The sequence below is a fragment of the Mesoplodon mirus genome (assembly GCF_964341445.2).
Source record: "Mesoplodon mirus genome assembly, chromosome: 6".
NCBI classification, from domain to species: Eukaryota; Metazoa; Chordata; class Mammalia; order Artiodactyla; family Ziphiidae; genus Mesoplodon; species Mesoplodon mirus.
In genome coordinates, this window is record NC_138982.1 from 38,407,748 (window position 1) to 38,429,088 (window position 21,341).

The 21,341-nt window shown below is 39.6% G+C and overlaps 1 protein-coding gene across 1 annotated transcript in view; it reads left to right on the plus strand.

Annotated features, from left to right (window-relative positions):
- Positions 1 to 18,356, plus strand: part of ATP13A5 (ATPase 13A5) — a gene marked incomplete at both ends in the record, with an annotated part of 141,408 nt that extends 123,052 nt beyond the window's left edge. The window contains 7 exon segments of the mRNA XM_082624314.1: positions 9,576 to 9,760; positions 13,578 to 13,674; positions 13,993 to 14,081; positions 16,606 to 16,686; positions 18,095 to 18,112; positions 18,116 to 18,184; positions 18,186 to 18,356. Of these exon segments, the coding sequence (XP_082480440.1) occupies positions 9,576 to 9,760; positions 13,578 to 13,674; positions 13,993 to 14,081; positions 16,606 to 16,686; positions 18,095 to 18,112; positions 18,116 to 18,184; positions 18,186 to 18,356 (710 nt within the window).
- Between the last annotated feature and the right edge of the window lie 2,985 nt (positions 18,357 to 21,341).

The window sequence follows — 21,341 nt, forward strand, 5'->3', positions numbered from 1 at the left end:
AAAGAGGGTGGAAACTGCTATTTTTGTTTGTTTTTACCACCTGCCTTCAAACACTATTGCTTTTCCATCCCTGCAAGTTCAGTCATCCTACAGGCAGATCATTTCCTGGTCAATTCTAGGTATTTAAATGACATCATCTTTAGATATAAAAAATCCAGATATTATAAATTAACATTTCATGTTTTCATCCAATTCAAACTTTTCTTCCCCAGATGAAGCCTGACCTGTGGCTTGGAGCAGGCAGTGGGAGAGAAGGCCACGGTCTCTATTTTCCTTTGTTTTCTACTTTCACCCCTGCTTCAGCGAATATAAGCAGCAGGAGCTCAGGACATTTTGCTTAAGTGGGAGTACTTAGTTTTCTCCTGTCAAGTGCCCTCTAACAGGGTAAGCACCTAAACTCAGGCACTTTGCATGGGGCTCACTGGTGAGTTCTTGAGTTCTTCAGAGATTCCCAGTCCAGCGCTCTGGACTAGACCACTCCCTGACATGTGTGGCGCTCTCTCCTCTGACCCCTCAGGATTTCTTTCAGGATCTGCCTTCTAGTGGTACATATCACAAAGCCTTTTTCTTCTGCTGGGCCCTCTAGCCTCAGCTGAACAGCCCACTGGGCAGATTCCTTCCAAGACAGCTCTAGATTGGCTAATTTCCATCCCTTCTACTTGACGTACCAGATAGTAGATGTGTAGCTTATTCTCACTGCTGCCCCTTCTCTCTTCCCTTTGATATTACAGGAAGGGGAATGAGAGCCATTCTCCACCCTCACCACTTCAGGTCTCTCCTGGAGTGGTTTTTATGACCTCCCTTCATTTGTGTTGTGATGCTGGGAAGAAAACCACAGTTCTTGTTTCTCCTAACAATTCCCGTTAAAGAATCTCTTGATCATCTCCATGGTTTACTCTTATATAGTCTGTACATAGGTAACTGAGGGAGGGGGGATGGCATGCTTACAGTTGAAGGACCAGTGTGGATCCCTCTTAGTAGGTACTATGGAGATACGGTAGTCATCTTTCTTTACATTAAATTGGCACTTACCTCTCACTGTCCTCAAATATGAGGCTCAGCAAAATTCCCCAGACAAGAGGAAAATCTCCATTCAACCTCCTCTTAGAAGTGTTCATCTCCTACTATGTGTTAGGCACATTAAGTACCTGGGCATTAAAAGGCTGATCACTGATGTATAGAGTTTAGTGGAGGATTCACATACATGAATGGATGAAATACAAGTCAAAAATAGTGAGTACCAGAAAACAGCAGATGCTTTTGGAGTTTGGAAAAAGGGAATATTGTTTCTGATGATCTGCAGTTAAGGAGGAGATGGCAATGTAGAAAAGAGAGATACTGGGATGGCTTCATGGAAGAAGTAGCATTTACACCAAAATAGGAAGGGTGAAAAGATTTCAGATATCTTTTACCAAAAGAAGGGCATTTCAAGTAGAAGGAAGCAGCATGAGCAAGAGAGCTGATAAATATAGGGGGTGAATTTTTCAATTTGACCACACTGTAGGCTATGTGGAAAAAAACAGCAGGAGATAAAATTTGACAAAGTAGGTTGGGTCAGATCACAGAATCTTTTTTTTTTTTTTTTTTTTTTTTTTTTTGCGGTATGCGGGCCTCTCACTGTTGTGGCCTCCCCCGTTGCGGAGCACAGGCTCCGGACGCGCAGGCCCAGCGGCCATGGCTCACGGGCCCAGCCGCTCCGCGGCATATGGGATCCTCCCAGACCGGGGCACGAACCCGTATCCCCTGCATCGGCAGGCGGACTCTCAACCACTGCGCCACCAGGGAGGCCCAGATCACAGAATCTTGACGGACAGGCTGATAACTGTGGATATTTATCTGCAGACATTAAGAGTCATTGACAATTGGACGATCAATGTAAAATCACTCTCACTAAGGCATCTATATTTCCAGGTTCATGGTTAGGACTTTGACCCTAAGCCTGAATTATTATGGGACAAAGAAAATGCCATAACATTAAGCTAAGTGAAATAAGCCAGAGAAAGACAAATACTGTCACTTATATGTGGAATCTAAAAAATATAACAAATTAGTGAACATAACAAAAAAGAAGCAGACTCAGATAGAGAGAACAAACTAGTGGTTACCAGTGGACAGGGTGGGGATGGGCACTAAAGGGGTCGGGGTACAAACTATTGGGTGTAAGATAGACTACAAGGGTATATTGTACAGCATGGGGAATATAGCCAGTATTTTGTAATGACTGTAAATGGAGTGTAACCTTTAAAAATTGCATACAATTTTTAAAAAATTAATTTAAAAAACCATAATGAAATAAATCTATCTAGTACATTCTCTTGGAGAATGTTAAAAAAAAAGACAATTCGGGGCTTCCCTGGTGGCGCAGTGGTTGAGAGTCCGCCTGCCGATGCAGGGGACGCGGGTTCGTGCCCCGATCCCGGAAGATCCCACATGCCGCGGAGCGGCTGGGCCCGCGAGCCATGGCCGCAGAGCCTGTGTGTCCGGAGCCTGTGCTCCGCAACGGGAGAGGCCACAGCAGTGAGAGGCCCGCGTACAGCAAAAAAAAAAAGACAATTCTATCACATTATTTATTTATTTACTTGCTTATCTATCCACACCCTGCCTTGTTCCCACAAGATTTTATTTTATTTTATTTTATTTATTTTTTTAACATCTTTATTGGAGTATAATTGTTTTACAGTGGTGTGATAGCTTCTGCTTTATAACAAAGTGAATCAGCTATACATATACATATATCCCTATATCTCCTCCCTCTTCTGTCTCCCTCCCACCCTCCCTATCCCACCCCTCTAGGTGGTCACAAAGCACCAAGCTGATCTCCCTGTGCTATGTGGCTGCTTCTCATTAGCTGTCTATTTTACATTTGGTAGTATTTATAAGTCCATGCCAGTCTCTCATTTCGTCCCAGCTTACCCTTCCCCCTCCCCATGTCCTCAAGTCCATTCTCTATGTTTGAGTCTTTATTCCTGTCCTGCCCCTAGGTTCTTCAGAACCTTTTTTTTTTCTTTTTTAGATTCCATATATATGTGTTAGCATATGGTATTTGTTTTTCTCTTTCTGACTTAATTCACTCTGTATGACAGACTCTAGGTCCATCCACCTCACTACAAATAACTCAATTTCATTTCTTTTTATGGCTGAGTAATATTCCATTGTATATATGTGCCACATCTTCTTTATCCATTCATCCAATGATGGACACTTAGGTTGCTTCCATGTCCTGGCTATTGTAAATAGAGCTGCAATGAACATTGTGGTAAATGACTCTTTTTGAATTATGGTTTTCTCAGGGTATATGCCCAGTAGTGGGATTGCTGGGTTGTATGGTAGTTCTATTTTTAGTTTCTTAAGGAACCTCCATGCTGTTCTCCATAGTGGCTGTATCAACTCATATTCCCACCAAGAGTGCAAGAGTGTTCCCTTTTCTCCACACCCTCTCCAGCATTTATTTTTTCTAGATGACCATTCTGACTGGTGTGATGTGATACCTCATTGTACTTTTGATTTGCATTTCTCTAATGATTAGTGATGTTGAGCATTCTTTCATGTGTTTCTTGGCAATCTGTATATCTTCTTTGGAGAAATGTCTATTTAGGTCTTCTGCTCATTTTTGGATTGGGTTGTTTGTTTTTTTGATATTGAGCTTCATGAGCTGCTTGTAAATTTTGGAGGTTAATCCTTTGTCAGTTGTTTCATTTGCAAATATTCTCCCATTCTGAGGGTTGTCTTTTGGTCTTCTTTATGGTTTCCTTTGCTGTGCAAAAGCTTTTAAGTTTCATTAGGTCCCATGTGTTTATTTTTGTTTTTATTTCCATTTTTCTAGGAGGTGGGTCAATAAGGATCTGGTGATTTATGTCATGGAGTGTTCTGCCTATGTTTTCCTCTAAGAGTTTGATAGTGTCTGGCCTTACATTTAGGTCTTTAATCCATTTTGAGTTTATTTTTGTATATGGTGTTAGGAAGTGTTGTAATTTCATTCTTTTACATGTAGCTGTTCAGTTTTCCCAACACCACTTACTGAAGAGGCTGTCTTTTCTCCATTGTATATTCTTGTCTCCTTTATAAAAAATAAGGTGACCATATGTGCGTGGGTTTATCTCTGGGCTTTCTATCCTGTTCCATTGATCTATATTTGTGTTTTTGTGCCAGTACCATACGGTCTTGATTACTGTAGCTTTGTAGTATAGTCTGAAGTCAGGGAGCCTGATTCCTCCAGCTCCATTTTTCTTTCTCAAGATTGCTTTGTCTATTCGTGGTCTTTTGTGTTTTCATACAAATTGTGAAGTTTTTTGTTCTAGTTTTTTGAAAAATGCCATTGGTAGTTTGACAGGGATTGCATTGAATCTGTAGATTGCTTTGGGTAGTATAGTCATTTTCACAATGTTGATTCTTCCAATCCAAGAACAGGGTATATCTCTCCATCTGTTTGTATCATCTTTAATTTCTTTCATCAGTGTCTTATAATTTTCTGCATACAGGTCTTTTGTCTCCTTAGGTAGGTTTATCCTTAGATATTTTATTCTTTTTGTTGCAATGGTAAATGGGAGTCTTTCCTTAATTTCTCTTTCAGATTTTTCATCATTAGTGTATAGGAATGCAAGAGATATCTGTACATTAATTTTGTATCCTACTACTTTATCAAATTCATTGATTAGCTCTAGTAGTTTTCTGGTAGCATCTTTTGGATTCTCTATGTATAATATCATGCCATCTGCAACAGTGACAGCTTACTTCTTCTTTTCTGATTTGGATACCTTCTATTTTTTTTTCTTCTCTGATTGCCATGGCTAAAACTTCCAAAACTATGTTGAATAATAGTGGTGAGAGTGGACAGCCTTGTTTTGCTCCTGATCTTAGTGGAAATGGTTTCAGTTTTTCACCATTGAGAACAATGTTGGCTGTGGGTTTGTCATATATGGCCTTTATTATGTTGAGGTAAGTTCCCTCTATGCCTACCTTCTGGAGGGTTTTTATCGTAAATTGGTATTGAATTTTGTCAAAAGCTTTTTCTGCATCTAGTTAGATGATCATACGGTTTTTCTCCTTCAACTTGTTAATATGGATTATCACACTGATTGATTTGCATATCCACAAGATTTTAATGCAACATACAAAGGCCACTAATAAGACAAGATATAATATATGAAAGGAAAAATCTAGGACAAAAGCAAGATGAAGTCAGAAAAGTCAATTAAGAAAATGCATGTCTTCAAGTCCAGTTTGACCTTCATAGGTTTAGATGCCATTTTGAAAGGAACTTGTTGTAACTACACCCATGTTCTTTTCAGTAAGACCCACTAAAATTAGATGAAGAAAATTGAGGAAGGGACATGTTTAAGAATCTAATTCTCAAAAAAATTCTGAGAACAGAAAGTTGAAAGCATCAAGGCTTGAGGAGGGCTAGAGTCCTCTTTCCTTATTTCCAAGAGACCATCTTCTGTCTTTCTTCTTCTTTCTATCCTTTCTGTTTTCATCTGACTTCTACTCATTCACTTTGCAAATGACCCCAGATGGTGACTACTGTTGAGTTTCCATAACCTTTCTGCGTGTCCTCCTACAGCCAATTAGCTCAATCTCTCAGTGTCATTTGCAAATTGTTTGGAAAGAAAATTTATCAACTTCTCTTGGGTAAGATGCCCAGTCGAGGCCAATCATTTCTTTAAGTGAAGTCATGTAATTCAGCTCCATTTGGGCTAATCGCTCCAGCATATTGGAGGAGGCACAGTGTACAGAGAAGAAGGCTGTAGGAGAGATTGTATCTGTTATAGAACTACCTCTCTTAAGTTCCATCAGTGCTTCAATGAGTCCTTTCTGGGTCTTCGTCCCCTTGGAGAATCTGTTGGAAGATAGAGATCTTCTCACCTTAAAAATCTCCTGAAGCACAATCAAAATTTTGCATGTAGTTTAGATGAGTTCACAAGACTCCTGAAATTTGACTTACGTGACTTGAAATGTCCATAACACAAGTAAGCCAACCATTTAGGAGAAACATTCCTACATAATATCCAAATGATGATGAACAGTTAAAAACTATACTTTGAGAATAGAATTTAAAAGCTGCTAAGTCCTCCCATACAGCAGGCTCTGTGCTAGGTTCAGTAAGGAACAGAAAGTGGAACGAGACAGGATTTCTTCCCTTAGGGAGCTCACAGTCTGCTGAATACATATGTAAACAAGTAGACTTAATGCCAGACATTCTGAACTATAGCAGCAATATGGGTAATGTGCTGAGGAAACTCTGAGGAGGTAATGATTAATTCTGAATAGAATATAACACTTCACAAGTTTTTATTCCTCTGCATGCAATCTGATATATATATATATATATATATATATATATATATATATATATATATATATATATATATATATCATCATCATTTTAAAGAAACCTAGACAAGTTAGAAAAGTTCTTCTAGTTGCTGATAAACTGTTCTGCTGCCTCAGCTTGTATTCCAGGGCTCCTCATTTTATTCTTTTCAATTCATGAGCTCCAAACCACTGCAGTCTGCTGTAGAGCAGAGAACATGGGGCTTTACAGTCAGACAGACTTGAGTTTACATCACCACCATGTCACTCACTAACTATGGGTCTTTAAGCGAGGGATTCTAGTTCTCTGAACATCAGTTTCTTTACTGGTAAGAAAAAATACCTATTTCGCATTGCTTCTTAAAGAAATAACAATAATGTTTATAAAACACTTAGCACAGCCTCTGGAACCTAGCAGGGACTCTAAAATGGTTGTTATTATTTTTATTTTTATTTATAGTCAAGTATACAGAGTCCCTGTCAGAAAGTATTAAACATCTCTATTAGGGAAAAAGTGAGAATAATCTTTATGTAAGGATTCTGTATCAATTGCCACAGTAATTGCCATAGTAATGCTGCATAACAAACCACTCTCAAAACTCAGTGGCTTACAATAGCCACTCATGGTTTTAAAAGTTGACTACCATTCAGTTGATCTAGGTGGGCTTACCTGAGCCACTCTGCTTAGGATGTAGATTAGTTGGTCTTGGCCCAGGCTTTGGGTTTAATTCAGGTTTGTTCTACATTTTTCTTTCTGGGGCTGGACTGAATGGGCAAACCTGGGCATGCTATGAGTACAGATCAAAGACAGCAGAGCCAGAGAGCAAGCCCAGCCATGCAAGCATGCTTCAAAACTGCTAACATCTCTCTGGCCAGAGAAAATTACACAGTAAATACCAAAATTAAGGGTAGGTAAAGTACACTTTGCCACAATGAGGCCAATAATTCAATCTTCCACAGTCCCTGTGTAAAAGAAAAGGCAGAAACTACAATGAACATCTGAGAAAGAGAAAACCAAAGAGGTAGAAGCCAGATGCCCAGAGGTGCAATTACACGTCTTTCCACTACCCACAGCCTCTCTATGAACTCTGTGGCCACATTATACCTTGGATACTGGACTGCAGAGAGAACTCCAAGCACTGCGGCATCTGCTTTCTATGGCCGCAGAGCGGTCTCCTTGCACCCCTCCCCCAGCATTGACCACAGTCCACACTGTGTACCTCTTCTCTGTGTGTACAATGACTTCTGACACCAACTACCTGGAGTTGGGCCAAACCTCACAGGTTAAGGGACAGCCTTCACAAGATTGCCTTCACTTTAGGCACCAGCTGTAAGTTTGGGGGTCCCCATGCCACTCATACTTCTGACGTGCTGGTTATAAATGAGGGCATTCTCACTAGTCCCTCAGGTTCAATCATTTGCAGCAACAACTCACAGAACTCAGGAAAGTGTTATCCATCTGATTACAGTTTTATTATAACAAAAAGATATAAATCAGAACCAATCAAAGGGAGAGACATAAGGGCAAAGTCTGGGAGGATCTCAAACATGACTTTTCCATTGTCCTCTCCCTAGGGAGTCAGTCTGCCTGACTCTCCTGGCATGTGGATGTGTGACCATATGCAGAGTACTGCCAAACAGGGAAGCTCACCTGAGCTTTGGTGTCTGGAGTTTCTACTGAGGTTTCATCATAGAAACATGATTGATTGAATCATTGGCCATGAGTTTGAACTCAATCTCCAGCTCTCTTCTTCTCTGAAGGCCCCAGCTCTCTAATCATACAGTTGGTATTTCTGGCATGGCCAGCTCGCATCCTGAGTCATCTCATTAGCACAAACTCTCTTTAGGCCCACTATGAACAGAAGAGATATTCCTATCAATCAGGAAATTCCAAGGGTTTAGAGGATATATCCCAAGAAGTGGGGACAACGGCCAGTCAAACTTTTCACTCCAAGGGTCCACCTGAGACAAAGACTAGCCTCATTCTTTATTACACACCCCATCTGTGTTTTCCACTGGACTTCAAGCTCTTTAAAAGCAGAGGAGATGTCCTTCTCAACTCTGCATAACTCACAGCCACTAGCCCAGCACCCTCCTGGGAAACACTGACTAAATTGATAAAGGTAAAGCTTTAGACAGTCAGAGAGATTTAGAATAAATGAGTTGGAAGAGCCTTTGGAGACCATTTAGACATTCCAACACATTCGTTGTATGCATGAGAAAATGAAGAACCAAAGAGTGTTTGTGATAACCCCAGAACATGCATTGAGCAAACTAAAGACCTGTTTTAGAGTTCTATTATCTAAAACTGGACACTCAATCCCTGCTGCCCTGCCTTTACATACATGAACACAGATCTAAGTATACATACCTCACTTTCTTACATCAGAGAAACCAGTCATAAGCTATGAAAAGGGGAGAAGTAACAGATGTAAAGAACTGAAACATCCCGACCTCCCCATGCTTCTTTCCAGCTCTGCCCTGAGAAGTAAAGTACATTCCATTTTCATCAGTTTGTTAGCATATCAGGCTTCTGAGATGGATGTAATCATCATTTTTTTCTTTTTTTTTGTGGTTCTGTTTAATCCCTGCCCATTGCCAATCCCTTAAATGTTAAAAAGTAAATCCTAGGACCAAAATATATTTTAACATCCCCATCTGGAGGGAAGATTTCTTTAAGTTCTTTTTCCTAACTAATTCTAATGTGCTCTAGCAGTCTTCCAATTACACACTTGTCCAGGAGGGAGCAGAACACACTTTTAGCATCTATCCTGGTACACTGAAGTGCTCAGAGAATGTTGGCTAAGTGAATAATAGAGTGAGTGTTTTTTAAAAAATTTCCCAGCATACGATTAGTCCAGTTAGATGCCTCCTTACTCTCTTCATCTTAACTCTCCACTTTTCCATCATCACTGAGAGATAACAGTACTGTTATCCGTGTGGAAAGTCATCTTTTTCTTTTACATACCATTCCTAGCCAGTCTGGTTGTGGAGAAAATATTTGCACTATGCAATATGGTACATGTATTAATTATAGAACTTTTGAACCCATTAATTTTCATTTCTGAAGATGAAACCAAAACATGGAAGAGGCAAAGCCTGGTAGCATTGGACGTGCACCTAGGCAGTGAGCTTACCTAGATGTAAACAATCAATTCATGTTTGCTGAGTCTGAACCCTAACACAAGACTCAGGGTAACATGCATGTCAATCTTTTATTCTCAATAATGAAATTGTAACAAGGAAAAATGCATTTGTCTTTTCAGTGAGCTCAACTCATGCCTACCCAAAGCTGGCTCCATACCAACCAGCAGGACAACTCCTTTCTCCCCTTTTGCTGTTGTCAGTCTTTTTAAACACCTGCTTCACCTGCATTGTGCAGGTCTGTGCATTTCTCTGTGTGAAGCAGCAGTCCTGGTATTGTGAGGTCTACAGATACAGGTCAAATTTGGTTTCTTAGTTTTCCTTTCTGAAGGTGGTACAATGAACACCCAATAACGTTGTTCAACTTGGTTTGAATATATATTCTAAACTTTTAATTAACCAAAGTTGTTTCCAGACTGCAAAACACCAGTGATGAGATAGAACACAGAACACAGTCAATGGGTGGAGTGCTGGAGTGAGCCATGTGGAGTGGGTGGGGAAAGATCTTCACATTGGCTGTTGATGTATAGATGTAACGGGAAGATCCCTCATGCTGTGGAGCAGATAGGCCCATGAGCCATGGTCACTGAGCCTGCATGTCCAGAGCCTGTGCTCCATAACTGGAGAGGCCACAACAGTGAGAGGCTCGCGTACCGCAAAAAAAAAAAAAAAGGGGAGATGTATTTCATCAAATGTCTTCCTATAACCTACTGGGATGATTATACTTGTCTTCTATTTTGACCTATTGCTAGAATGTGTTACATTAATTAACTTATTATTAAATCATCTTCATATTCTTGAGCAAACTCTACTTATTTGTGGTGGATTACACTTTTACTGAATTGAACTTTATTGGTTTTTAATATCTACATCTTATATGGGATTGATCTGAAGTTTTTTGTGTAGTGTTTTGTTAGGTTTGGGTATTAGACTTGAAAACTCTTGGACTTTTTCTTTCTTTTGGAATATATTTTATAAGTAGGAATAGTCTACTCCTTGACCATTTGCAAGAACCCAGTAAAATCATCTGGTTCCAAATCCTTTCTTTGAAAGAGTTAATTTTTTGAGGATTGGTTTAGGTTGTCCTCTTTGTAAACTGTTTTTCAAAATAAATTTTTTTTTGCCCAGATAATTCTATTTCATTGATGTTATTTTGTCTTAGCATAGGGTTTGGGATGGTATTTTCTTACAATTTTTAATGACTTCTACAGCTCTTTTAATAGCTCCTCATCTTAATCATGTTTATGTGTATTACGTTTATTTATTCTTACCAGAAATGTATTTTTACTGGTTTTCTTTAAATAATTTAAAGAATTATTTAATAATTCTGTATGCTTTCTATTTTCTAATTTGTTCATTTTTGCTTTTCTAATTTTTCCCCTTCTTACTTTCTTTGAAAAATTTTTTAACGTTTGAATTGATTTTTTTTGTGTGTGTGTGTGGTATGCGGGCCTCTCTCTGTTGTGGCCTCTCCCGTTGTGGAGCACAGGCTCCGGACGTGCAGGCTCAGCAGCCATGGCTCACAGGCCCAGCTGCTCCACAGCATGTGGGATCTTTCTGGACTGGGGCACAAACCCATGTCCCCTGCATTGGCAGGCGGACTCTCAACCACTGTGCCACCAGGGAAGCCCTCATTGCTATTCTTAAATATGAAATGTAATTTACCATACAAAACCAGTTTTAGCAATTATATTATTCACATTCTCTCTGTTTTCATCCTCCCCGATTCTTTTTGTATAAGCTGTTTGTCAAAGATTTTGAGAGCATGCTAAGGTCTTCTTTTAATTATAGTTTTTACAAATTTCTTCCTGAATTTCTTATAATTTTTCTTAATTTTGACATAGTATTTGATAATGCCCTTGGCTCCTGTCACAACAAATCGAGATTCTGTTTTGTATTTTCAAGTTAATCTCTTATGGCAATTTTTTTAATCATAGATATATTTTATGAGGATATATTACATTGTCTAGTACTTTAATTTGAATAGTAGCTGCAAAGTCCTTCTACATAAATTGAGTTAATTGGAACTGGATTAGTTACATCATAGTGACTTAAAGCTTGTGGGTAAATTCAAATCCCTATGTCAAACATAATTGATAATTTTAAATGAAAAATGTTTTATAAACATATTCTAACAAACATAGTCTTATAATAAATCATATACTCTCAAGGTTACAAGTCAAAAGTCCTTGGAACTACTATTAAAATATACAAGCAATTTTATTCTGCTGTAACAGAAAAGTCTTTACCTTTCTTAACATTCTTTGACAGAAGATCAACTTTATGATGATGAGAAGTAAGAAACGTACTGGTTTAATTTTTATGGAAACAGGTGTGAATATTCACTAACCTTTTTCTTATCTGAGAATAATCTGTAATGGCTTGCCCAGGGCTTGTCTTCCCAAATCACCTGTGCAAACGGAGCCCATTCTTTCAACTTTCTTCATCAATAGCAACTAACCAAGGAGGGCAACATTCACTTCAGTTCTTTATTACGTTTTCCAGTCAAAGCTGAATTAAAGAAGAGAGCCTTATCATTTTGTTTCTACACTGCTCATTTGTGTCCTAACCTGGCCTGCTTTTCAGATCACTAGTCTGAGTACAGTGTAATGTGCACAGCAGTCAGCCCAGTTCCAGTGAGTACCAGGCCTCAGCAGGATAGACATTTGGGGCATCATGTTCTTCCCAGCATCTGGGTCCTTGGGACTTGGAAACAATGAAGTAAATGAAAAATCCATACAGCCATCTCCTGGGGGTATTCTCATCACCAAGCTGCTCAGATTGCTTTATTTTAGGAGATGCAGCTCCCTCTTTTCTTCTGTCTCACACCCCTCTCAAACAAGCCTGGGTATTCTTCCAGGAGGTGCTACGTCTAGTTGTATATATAAAATGAGGCATGGATGAATATGAGGGTGGGTGTAGGTGGTGAGGGGGAAAATTGAGCCCTTGTGGCTTCAAAAAGTAGGGTCTGCTGTAGAAGGACAGTGGCCTCTGATTTCTGGTTGGTATGGACCTCTATGGAGTTGGGAGCCAATAGACCACCAACACTGGAATAAATGAGGTAGAGAGAATATAAGAGAAAATCTAATTTGTTTGTTTATAAATTTTGAGTATTGTAAGGATCATTTATATCATATCAACACTGATTAAATGCTATTGTTTCAGCCTGAAGGTGCTCATCCCATCAAAGAGCATTTATAAGGCACTGTCTACAAAGCACCTGAAAGTTCTGATGCACACAGGAGTGGATGGGTTTGGGGGATAAGAACAGGGATGTTGGCACAGTGCATCCTGAGAAGTTGAGCACCCGAAAGTAAAGCAATGTGGGCAGGTTGGAGATAAAGAAGCCAGCAGATGTGCATGCTAGTTTCTCACTTCCTCTTTCAATTAGAGTCCCAGAAATGCAGATACAAAGTCCCTTTCAGGTGGTTACAGCCTAGTGGATACATAAATGAAGACCATGTAAAGCAGAGTGATAGACACCATATGAAATAAAACTTGGTAAGGGAAGACTGGGGAGTCTTTAAAAGAAAGTGGTGTTGGAACCGGGCTTTTTAAGAAAAATTGGGGGTTTCCCTGGTGGCGGAGTGGTTAAGAATCCGCCCGCCAATGCAGGGGACACGGGTTCGAGCCCTGGTCCGGGAACATCCCACATGCGGTAGAGCAACTAAGCCCGTGAGCCCCAACTACTGAGCCTGCACTCTAGAGCCCGCGAGCCACAACTATTGAAGCCTGCATGCCTAGAGCCCGTGCTCCACAACAAGAGAAGCACTGTAATGAGAATCCCGAGCACCACAATGAAGAGTAGCCCCCACTCGCCACAACTAGAGAAAGCCTATGCGCAGCAACAAAGACCCAATGCAGCCAAAAATAAATAAATAAATTTAAAACAAAAAAAGAAAAATTGGAACTTGCCAAGACTGGAAGAATATCATCTACACAGGGTATCTTATGAACCAAGGCACAGTAGTGTTGGGTCTCTGTGGAAGCAGCAGGTTTGTGGTTTAACTTTCCTGGCACATAGGGAAGAGCAACCAGAGATCAGTTTAGAGAGGCTGATTGGAACCAGATTGTGGAAGACCTTGAATGTCAGTCGTTCAAGACCCTTGGACTTTATTCTCTAGGCAATGAAGAAGAGTGAGGTGTCACCAAGAAGAATGACTGTTTATTTATTCATGAACGACACTAGATCTGAGGTGATAAAGCATCAGAATCTCTCTGGTGACCATTTACATGGGCTGGTCACTGCAGGGTGTCCCAGCCCCAAGGACTCCTCAGTTGAGGTAACTCCTTTATGGAGTTTACTAGAATACGTTTAATTAACAGCTTCTAGGCTCAGCCTTTGAAGGAAAGATTTTTAAGATATCACCTGTGTCTTGCAAACATTAGAACATATTTTAAAACATATGAGGATATATCAAAACATCTGAAGATGTATCCGGTATTTGCCCAACAGAGATAACTGATTCTGCAACGTGTGTGCCAAATTATAGGAAGCTTTCCTTTAGCATCTAAAAATACTGTTTGCTGTTTCTTCAGATATATTCTCACTTCTGCTGGTATCTGCCTTGGGCCTCACAATTTCCATTCTGTTTTCTGATTTTCAAGATATATACCATGGGATGGAGGCACATGACATCCGTGACTCTCATGTGCATGGGGACCACATTTGCACTGTAATTTGCAAGTCATTTACTCCAATATCCTCTCTGGCCACTGAATGTTGTGAGGCTATTCTCATTTACTAGAAGAGCAAATAACATGTCTCCATCACACACATGCTAGCCTCTGAGTGTTTTCATGTTATTAGGGTCATCAGCCAGGTTCATTTGTTCTGTTCATACCTGGAACACCAGGTTTGGATATTTTATTCTTCCATGTTATACTAATACAGTAATTAATCCTTCAAGTTTACTTTTTAAATCATATAGTAGAAATCCTTTATAATGTAATTGTGAAGAGTGAGAAAAAATAGACTTATAGGACAATTGTGTTCTGTCTGTGAGGCAGTGACTGTAAGGAATTTCAGTTCAGTGGGCATCACTGGACCCAGGGTGCACTGGGTTAAAATTAAATTTATTAAGAAGTTACTGAGGGCTTCCCTGGTGGCGTAGTGGTTGAGAGTCCGCCCACCGATGCAGGGGACACGGGTTTGTGCCCTGGTCCCAGAAGATCCCACATGCCACAGAGCGGCTGGACCCGTGAGCCATGGCCACTGAGCCTGTGCGTCCGGAGCCTGTGCTCCGCAACGGGAGAGGCCACAACAGTGAGCGGCCCGCGTACCACAAAAAAAAAAAAAAAAAAAAAAAAAAAAGTTATTGAGCCCATTTTTGGACCCAGCGTTGTGAGAGAAATAAAAGAAAGAGAAAGATTGACTCTGGCCCTCTACCTCTTGTTTTATTTCAAAGATGAGCCATACCCAAGTGAAACGATGGCATGGCCACCTGAGGCCGTCCATGCTTGAAGAGAGTGTAAAATAGAAAGAAGTGGGAAGGACATAGGAAGGAGGAGCTCTCCCTGGGGCAGGATCCTCCTGCCATAGGAGATTTCATGCAGGAGATGAAACTTGATCTGGGCCCAGAAGGATAGGCTAGATTTTGCTAAGTAGGAGGTGGGTATAGTCCCAGCCAGGACAACAGCCTAGGCACAAACAGAGAGGGCTGAATGACTCTCTTTTGTCTTGGAAATGCAAAAGAATGTAGGGTGGCAGAGAGAAAAATCAAAAGCAAGCCTTCTTTCACAGAACACCTGGAAAATTAGCTAAGACTGAGGCAGCATGCTGCGGAATAGGCACGGATGGAGGTAGGCGGACAGTGATGTTTTGACTCTATGCTGAGAACAATGGGAGTCCTTGAAGATATCGGGGCAGGTTTTTCAGCGGGGCACTTAAGACAGATTCGTTAGATGACAGCAGGAAGGCTGTATGTGAGAGCAGAGAGGCTGTGGAGAGAGAAGCAGTTAGGAAATGAAAACCCAGACGATTCAGTCATTTACAAAACATCAAGCTCCAGGGTGGGCTTGACACTGGGGTTACAAAGAGTAAGAAGTAGTCACCACTCTCAAGTAGCTCAGAAGCTAGGAGTGGAGAGCATCACAGAAGCAAATTCTAAAGCAGTGTGGCCAGTGCCTTCCAGGCTAACAGATGGAAAAGAGACCTCCCAGATCAGGGTGGTGGCAGCAGGAGGGAAAGAGCCAGTCTATCCACTGCCATCTGACACACTGCCGAGTCTTACAGCCTTCTCCAGACCACCCTTTTACCCAGGGAGCCTATTTCACAACCCTAAAAAAAGCTGTCTCCACTTAGGGGAAAAAATAACATAGTGTTACTTTGAAATAACCCCTATCAGAACAGGGATGAGAATGAAAGGTGAGCATTTAGACACTGCGGAAGGTCTGTGGCTTTAGTCCTAAATGCAGCCCACCCTCTTCACAGTCATCCTACGTATTCTATACCCTTTAGGGTCTGAAAGGGAGCTGCATAACTATTCTTTTGCTATGGAAGCAGCCATGGAAATTTGTAGCTCTCACGTCTATTAAATAAATGTATCTGGTGGTCAAGGTGTATCCTCCAATCCTTAAAAGGAGGTGGGTCGGGCAGGTTCAACTTTCATCAAGCCATTAGATTTAGGGCTGGGAACATTGTTCAAAATTTTTTCACCTAGTTTCTATAAAAATAAACTTGAACTTCTGTCCCCCTTTTGTTCCTTTAACTCATATATCAATTTTACTGAAAGAATGAACTCCCGGTAGCTTTTGCTTTGGGAGAATTAGAAGTAATAATATTATTGGATGAACGATTTAATCTTCCCTCTATCTGAGAAGATAAAAATGAAGAGAGACACACAGGCTCCAAAGTGTCCAGTCTCATGTCTGCGACCCAGGGCACGTTTATTCTGTGTCTATTGTCAGGCAGTGGAGGGAACACAGGGCAAGAGGCATTCAGATCTGATTTGAACTCTGGCTGTGCCATTTATTTATTGGCATTGATTCCTTGGGCAAGGTACTGACCTCCTCATCTGTAAAGTTGAGAGAGTAATGCCAACCCTCCAAGCCCAAAGAGTTGTTACAAATACATAAATTAAATGAGATAATAGGTGTTCTTTTGAAGTGTAAGGTATGCAAAGTATAAAGGTAGCATTTCTTTTTCAACAGTTCATCCTAACCATCACATCATGGAGGATTTCAATTTTGGTGGCAGTCCTCACCCAATTCTGTGTGGCCTTCTTTGTAGAGGTAAAGAAATCTCTATATAGCTCTTATTATTTTTCTGGGGATTTAAATAAAGGACTGACTCTCAACAGATGCTCATTTTTTAGAGCAATCACTTTTATCCCCCAAAGTGACACTGCACATGTTCTCTTTGGGGGAAATGAGAAATTCTTTGAAGGATGCATAGAAATGCTCTCAGTATCTGTAGTGTAGAAAGCCAAACATCAAATTAACTAATTTTGTCTCACATGAAGGCATTGTATTGTACTTTCCTAGTATTTTTAATAATCTGGTAGAGACTAGACCAGGTGACCTTCTAGCTCTAAAATTCAATGAGACCTTTTAGGAAGGTCTTCAGGAAGCCTTCCTTAATTAAGAGAGAAGGGAAGCCATTGTTCATTCTAGTCAATCTTACCCTTTGAAGGTCTTCTCCTACAGCATTTCTCTTCTACTCAGTGTCACTAAATGACTTTACCTACTCAGTGAAAGGCTCAGGTACTATTTTTTAAGGGACAGTTAAAAAAAAAAGATTCATGTACTGAAATTCCTTGGGAAAAGGCATTGACCAAATTAAGAAAAACTATGTTTATATACAAATATCCCATTGTACACAATGCACATAAAATTTCTCACAGTCAAAGGAATTCCATTTTTGAGACTTTATTTTAAAAAACAACCAAAAAAGAGAGAAGAAACATGTATGCATGAAGGTTTTCATCATAGTATTATCTACAGTGGTAAAATATTAAATTCAACTCAAGTGTTCAGAAGTAGAGATGTTGTTTAAATAAATAGTAATACAGCAATTTGAACAGATGTTATACAATCATTAAAAATGATTATTGAGAAGATGGTAGCTACAAACTGTATATGACAGAGAGTCTAGTATAAACAAAAGTGGAATGCAAGATTTGACCAATTCTATTATTATAAATGCATAAAAATTGTGTGTACTTGTAAACACAGAAAAAAGAGACCACCCCCAAAAATGGAAAGCAAAACCCATTTGCTTTCTAGAGTTATTCATTCATTCAACAAACCATTATTTGACACCTTCTTTGTGGCATGGGGCAGGTAGCAGTGATTTTTTTTCTTCTCTTGATTTTGAGTACATTATTTTGTTATCATTTCAGTCCAGCAGTAAAATAATTCTAAGTGAATTGCCAGCCAGGATTGAACTAGGAAATCTGTGGAAATGAAAGGCTGTAAGCTTTTGGAGATTTCTGTGAACACAAGCACGCTCTCAGTTCTCAAGGGAAAGAATCCAGGGAGCTGCTAGGCTTCGTGGGGCTGCAGAGAGAAGGGGCCACAGAGCATCAGTAATAAGCACCTTTAGAGCAAGGCCTGGGAAAACAAGGGGTGGCAGTGAGCAACCTGGTTGCCAGGGGAAGTGGATGATGGTTTAATTGTTTTTTTCCACCTGATTTTCCAGGATGCCATCCTTCAAAATTGAGAGCTCTGGCTATTGATCAAGAAAAAATTTGGAATCCATTCTGAAAGTCAGTATAAGAACTGGCAAAAGAAAACTGGCAGAAGACCCAACCTGGCCTCCCACAAACAGGACAGATTATTCAGGCGATGGCACAAATGGATTCTACATCAACCAAGGCTATGAAAGCTCTGAACAGATTCCAAAAGAAAAACTCGAATTGGGAGGCCAAACCACAGAACAACATTTTTGGACCAGATTGTAATCAGAATTGTTAACAGCATCCCTCTTTTACCCAGAAACTAAAACACTGTAGAGAGGTGATGATAGTCTACCCTTATCTTTTCTTTCTCCATCTGAAGATTCAAAGTGCACTTCTCAGTGTATTGAGCCTTGCAACAAAGGACCTTAAATATGCTTATTTTGACTGTAAGCTCTACCATTGAGAAAAATAATGCATTTCCTAGAGTATCATTTTTTTCCTAACAAACTTTATTCACAATGCATAGCATTATCCTGGTTAAAATGCACAACTTTTCACGGTAGTAAATTAATAGTATGAACATCAATAGAAGAAAGAAAAAATGAAGGACAATTTGATCTTTGAAAGTTTCATCAACATATTTTTACTTTCATCTATGGAAATAAAGGAATCTGGAAAAAAAAAGCTTCTCTCAATAAATTGTCACATGTTTACTTAACGTTATATTCACTTGCAAAGAACATTTATGCATGTATCTTTTCCCAAGGTCACAGAATTCCCCGTTTTGCTTCTTTATATAGTTTTAATAGAGAACCAAGAATTGAAATTTACTTCAGAAAATTCAGCTCTAACTGTGGTAAGTGTGGAAGTGGAGAATGATGGAGGTGTCTGATAATTGCCTATAATCTTGGCTTGGGCACAGCTAACATGTAAGCAAACTCAACCGAAGTTGGCATCTCACAAAGTATATTGTTTTGGGGCCTGTGAGCTAGAAGGTCCAGAGTAGATCACAAAGGTAATGAAATAAACTATTAAAATGTACTTTTCACTCAAAGAAGCATGGCACCTTTATTTGCTTTTTATTACTGACAGAGGAAAATCTCAAGTTCTAACTCCAAAAGTTAGCCCAGACTCAGCATTGCTCATCTTAAAAGAAGCAATCCTAGGGAAGGTACCCATAATGTTTGTATCTACAGCATGACAATTCTCAGGATGCTAAATGACTTCAGTTCCATTTCATCTTCTCATAATCTAAATCAATTATCAGATTCACATTAAAGACCACAAGAACGAGTACATGCTTTAGAAATATATTCTGCACTTTACTACCTTTAACATATATCAACCTCACTGTGACCTTGAGAGGATATTTATCCCTAGTGAACATTTTAAATTCCCTACTAGGCTTTCCTTGTAAGCATAAATCTAATTTTGCTAATTAAACAGATCTTTAATGGGTCATAGGCAATTAGTTAACCAGTCCCATTCTAAGAGTGCCCATTAGGTGCCTAATGCTGTAATGCATGGATTCAATCATGTCTTTACAATTCTGAAATCTTTAGGATTGAAAAAATGTTTTCAAGTTTCAGTAATTCATTGCTGTAAACAGTATTATATGCTTTTTACACAAACCAGCAGCATAAATGCAAATTCCTATTCAAACAAACATTTTATATTTTATTTTATTTTTAATCTTTTCTTGGATGTGCAGCTCTTGGAGAGTGACAATTTTTAAATGTGTCTAATTTAGCTTATGATTAAGAAATACATGTCAGCCTAAAACAGGGCAGCTCAGGTTCCTTGAGCTGAAATATCTGTATTTAGTAATTTGACCTTTAGAATGAGAAGATTCAATTGAAACACTATGACATGCAGATAGCATAAAAAGATTTTTTTTTAATCTTTTTTCAACAAAGGTACAGCCTCCCACCACTCAGGTTTTCAACAACCAATTAGGTATCTGATAGGTGATGAACTTTATTTCACACATCTTTTTTGAAGATGGGGACTGGACATGATAAAGTTGGACTCTACACTAGACTTCATTAAAAATACACTCAGAGAAAGGTTAAGTAGTCTTGGGGAAAATGTTTGACGAAAGCACAATGAACATGGCCACATATCAAATGATCACCTATAGGAAAAACAAACCAAACAGCCTTAAGCGGCCCATCACCAAGAGTGGTCACTTTTTAAGAAGACTGATGGCTAACTTTGTGAGCTTACCTCTAAGGCTGAAAACTGCTAGAGACTTGAACACTACCTGTGAAAAATGAATCCATGAATTTAATTTAAAAGCACACTTGTGACTTTTCAGTATTACTCAGTATTGCTAGGACTGCCTTCTGGAGTAGACATGTTCAGAGTCCTCTAGAAGGGTTTGACCTGAGGATCCTCAGGATGTCCTCTGTGTTGCCAATTCCATTCCCTCACCCATAGGCCAGTGTGGAAATTTCGCCACACCCCAGTCTCCTGTTTAGGGCTAAGATTTGTCCTCTGCAGTTATCTTTATTAAAAAGTAAGCACACCCAGGGAGACAGAACACATTAAGCTGCTGCCAATCTCACTCTGATTAGACAATACTAGGAAAGAGCCTTTTTTTTTCTTTTATAATTTTACTATTGAGAGTAGGACATAAAAGGAATACGAAACTGAGTTTAGAATAAAAATGCAGGGATAATTTTGCATCATGCTATCAGGTAGGAGACACACCTCCCAGAAGAACAGGGGAGGAAGAGAGTTTGGGGGTTTATCTGCAAACAGAAATGGTGCCATAAGAAAGGGAAGGGATTAGTCAGGGAACAGGAAGAGAGACAGGGTCTCTACTTGCCCTGATGGTAGCACATGGTCCCTTCTGTTATCATTATTCTTAACCCTGCAATTAGATTGTAAAGTATTTCTGGCCTGGGAGTAAAATCTAAATCAGTTTAATAGGTCCAAGACTTTCACTGAGTCATCTGCTTAGTTACTTTATCTACCATATTCCTGATTCCCTCATTCCACCCCGAACCCCCTAAGTTTACTTAAACTTTTCCTTTATTTAATGCTATACTTTTAATGATGGCACAAAAAGGATGTCATTAGCTGGCAGTGTTGTTTGTAGGGTAATGTTATAATATCTGATATAATCCCAGGGTATAGAGACCTGCATCCACTCCTCCCCACCTGCTGCAGATAAGAATTCCACTGGAAAGGTATTAAAAAGTAGTGTGTTTCATCAACACATAATCAATAAAATGCAAGAGTAAAATCATGACACTCCTTGAC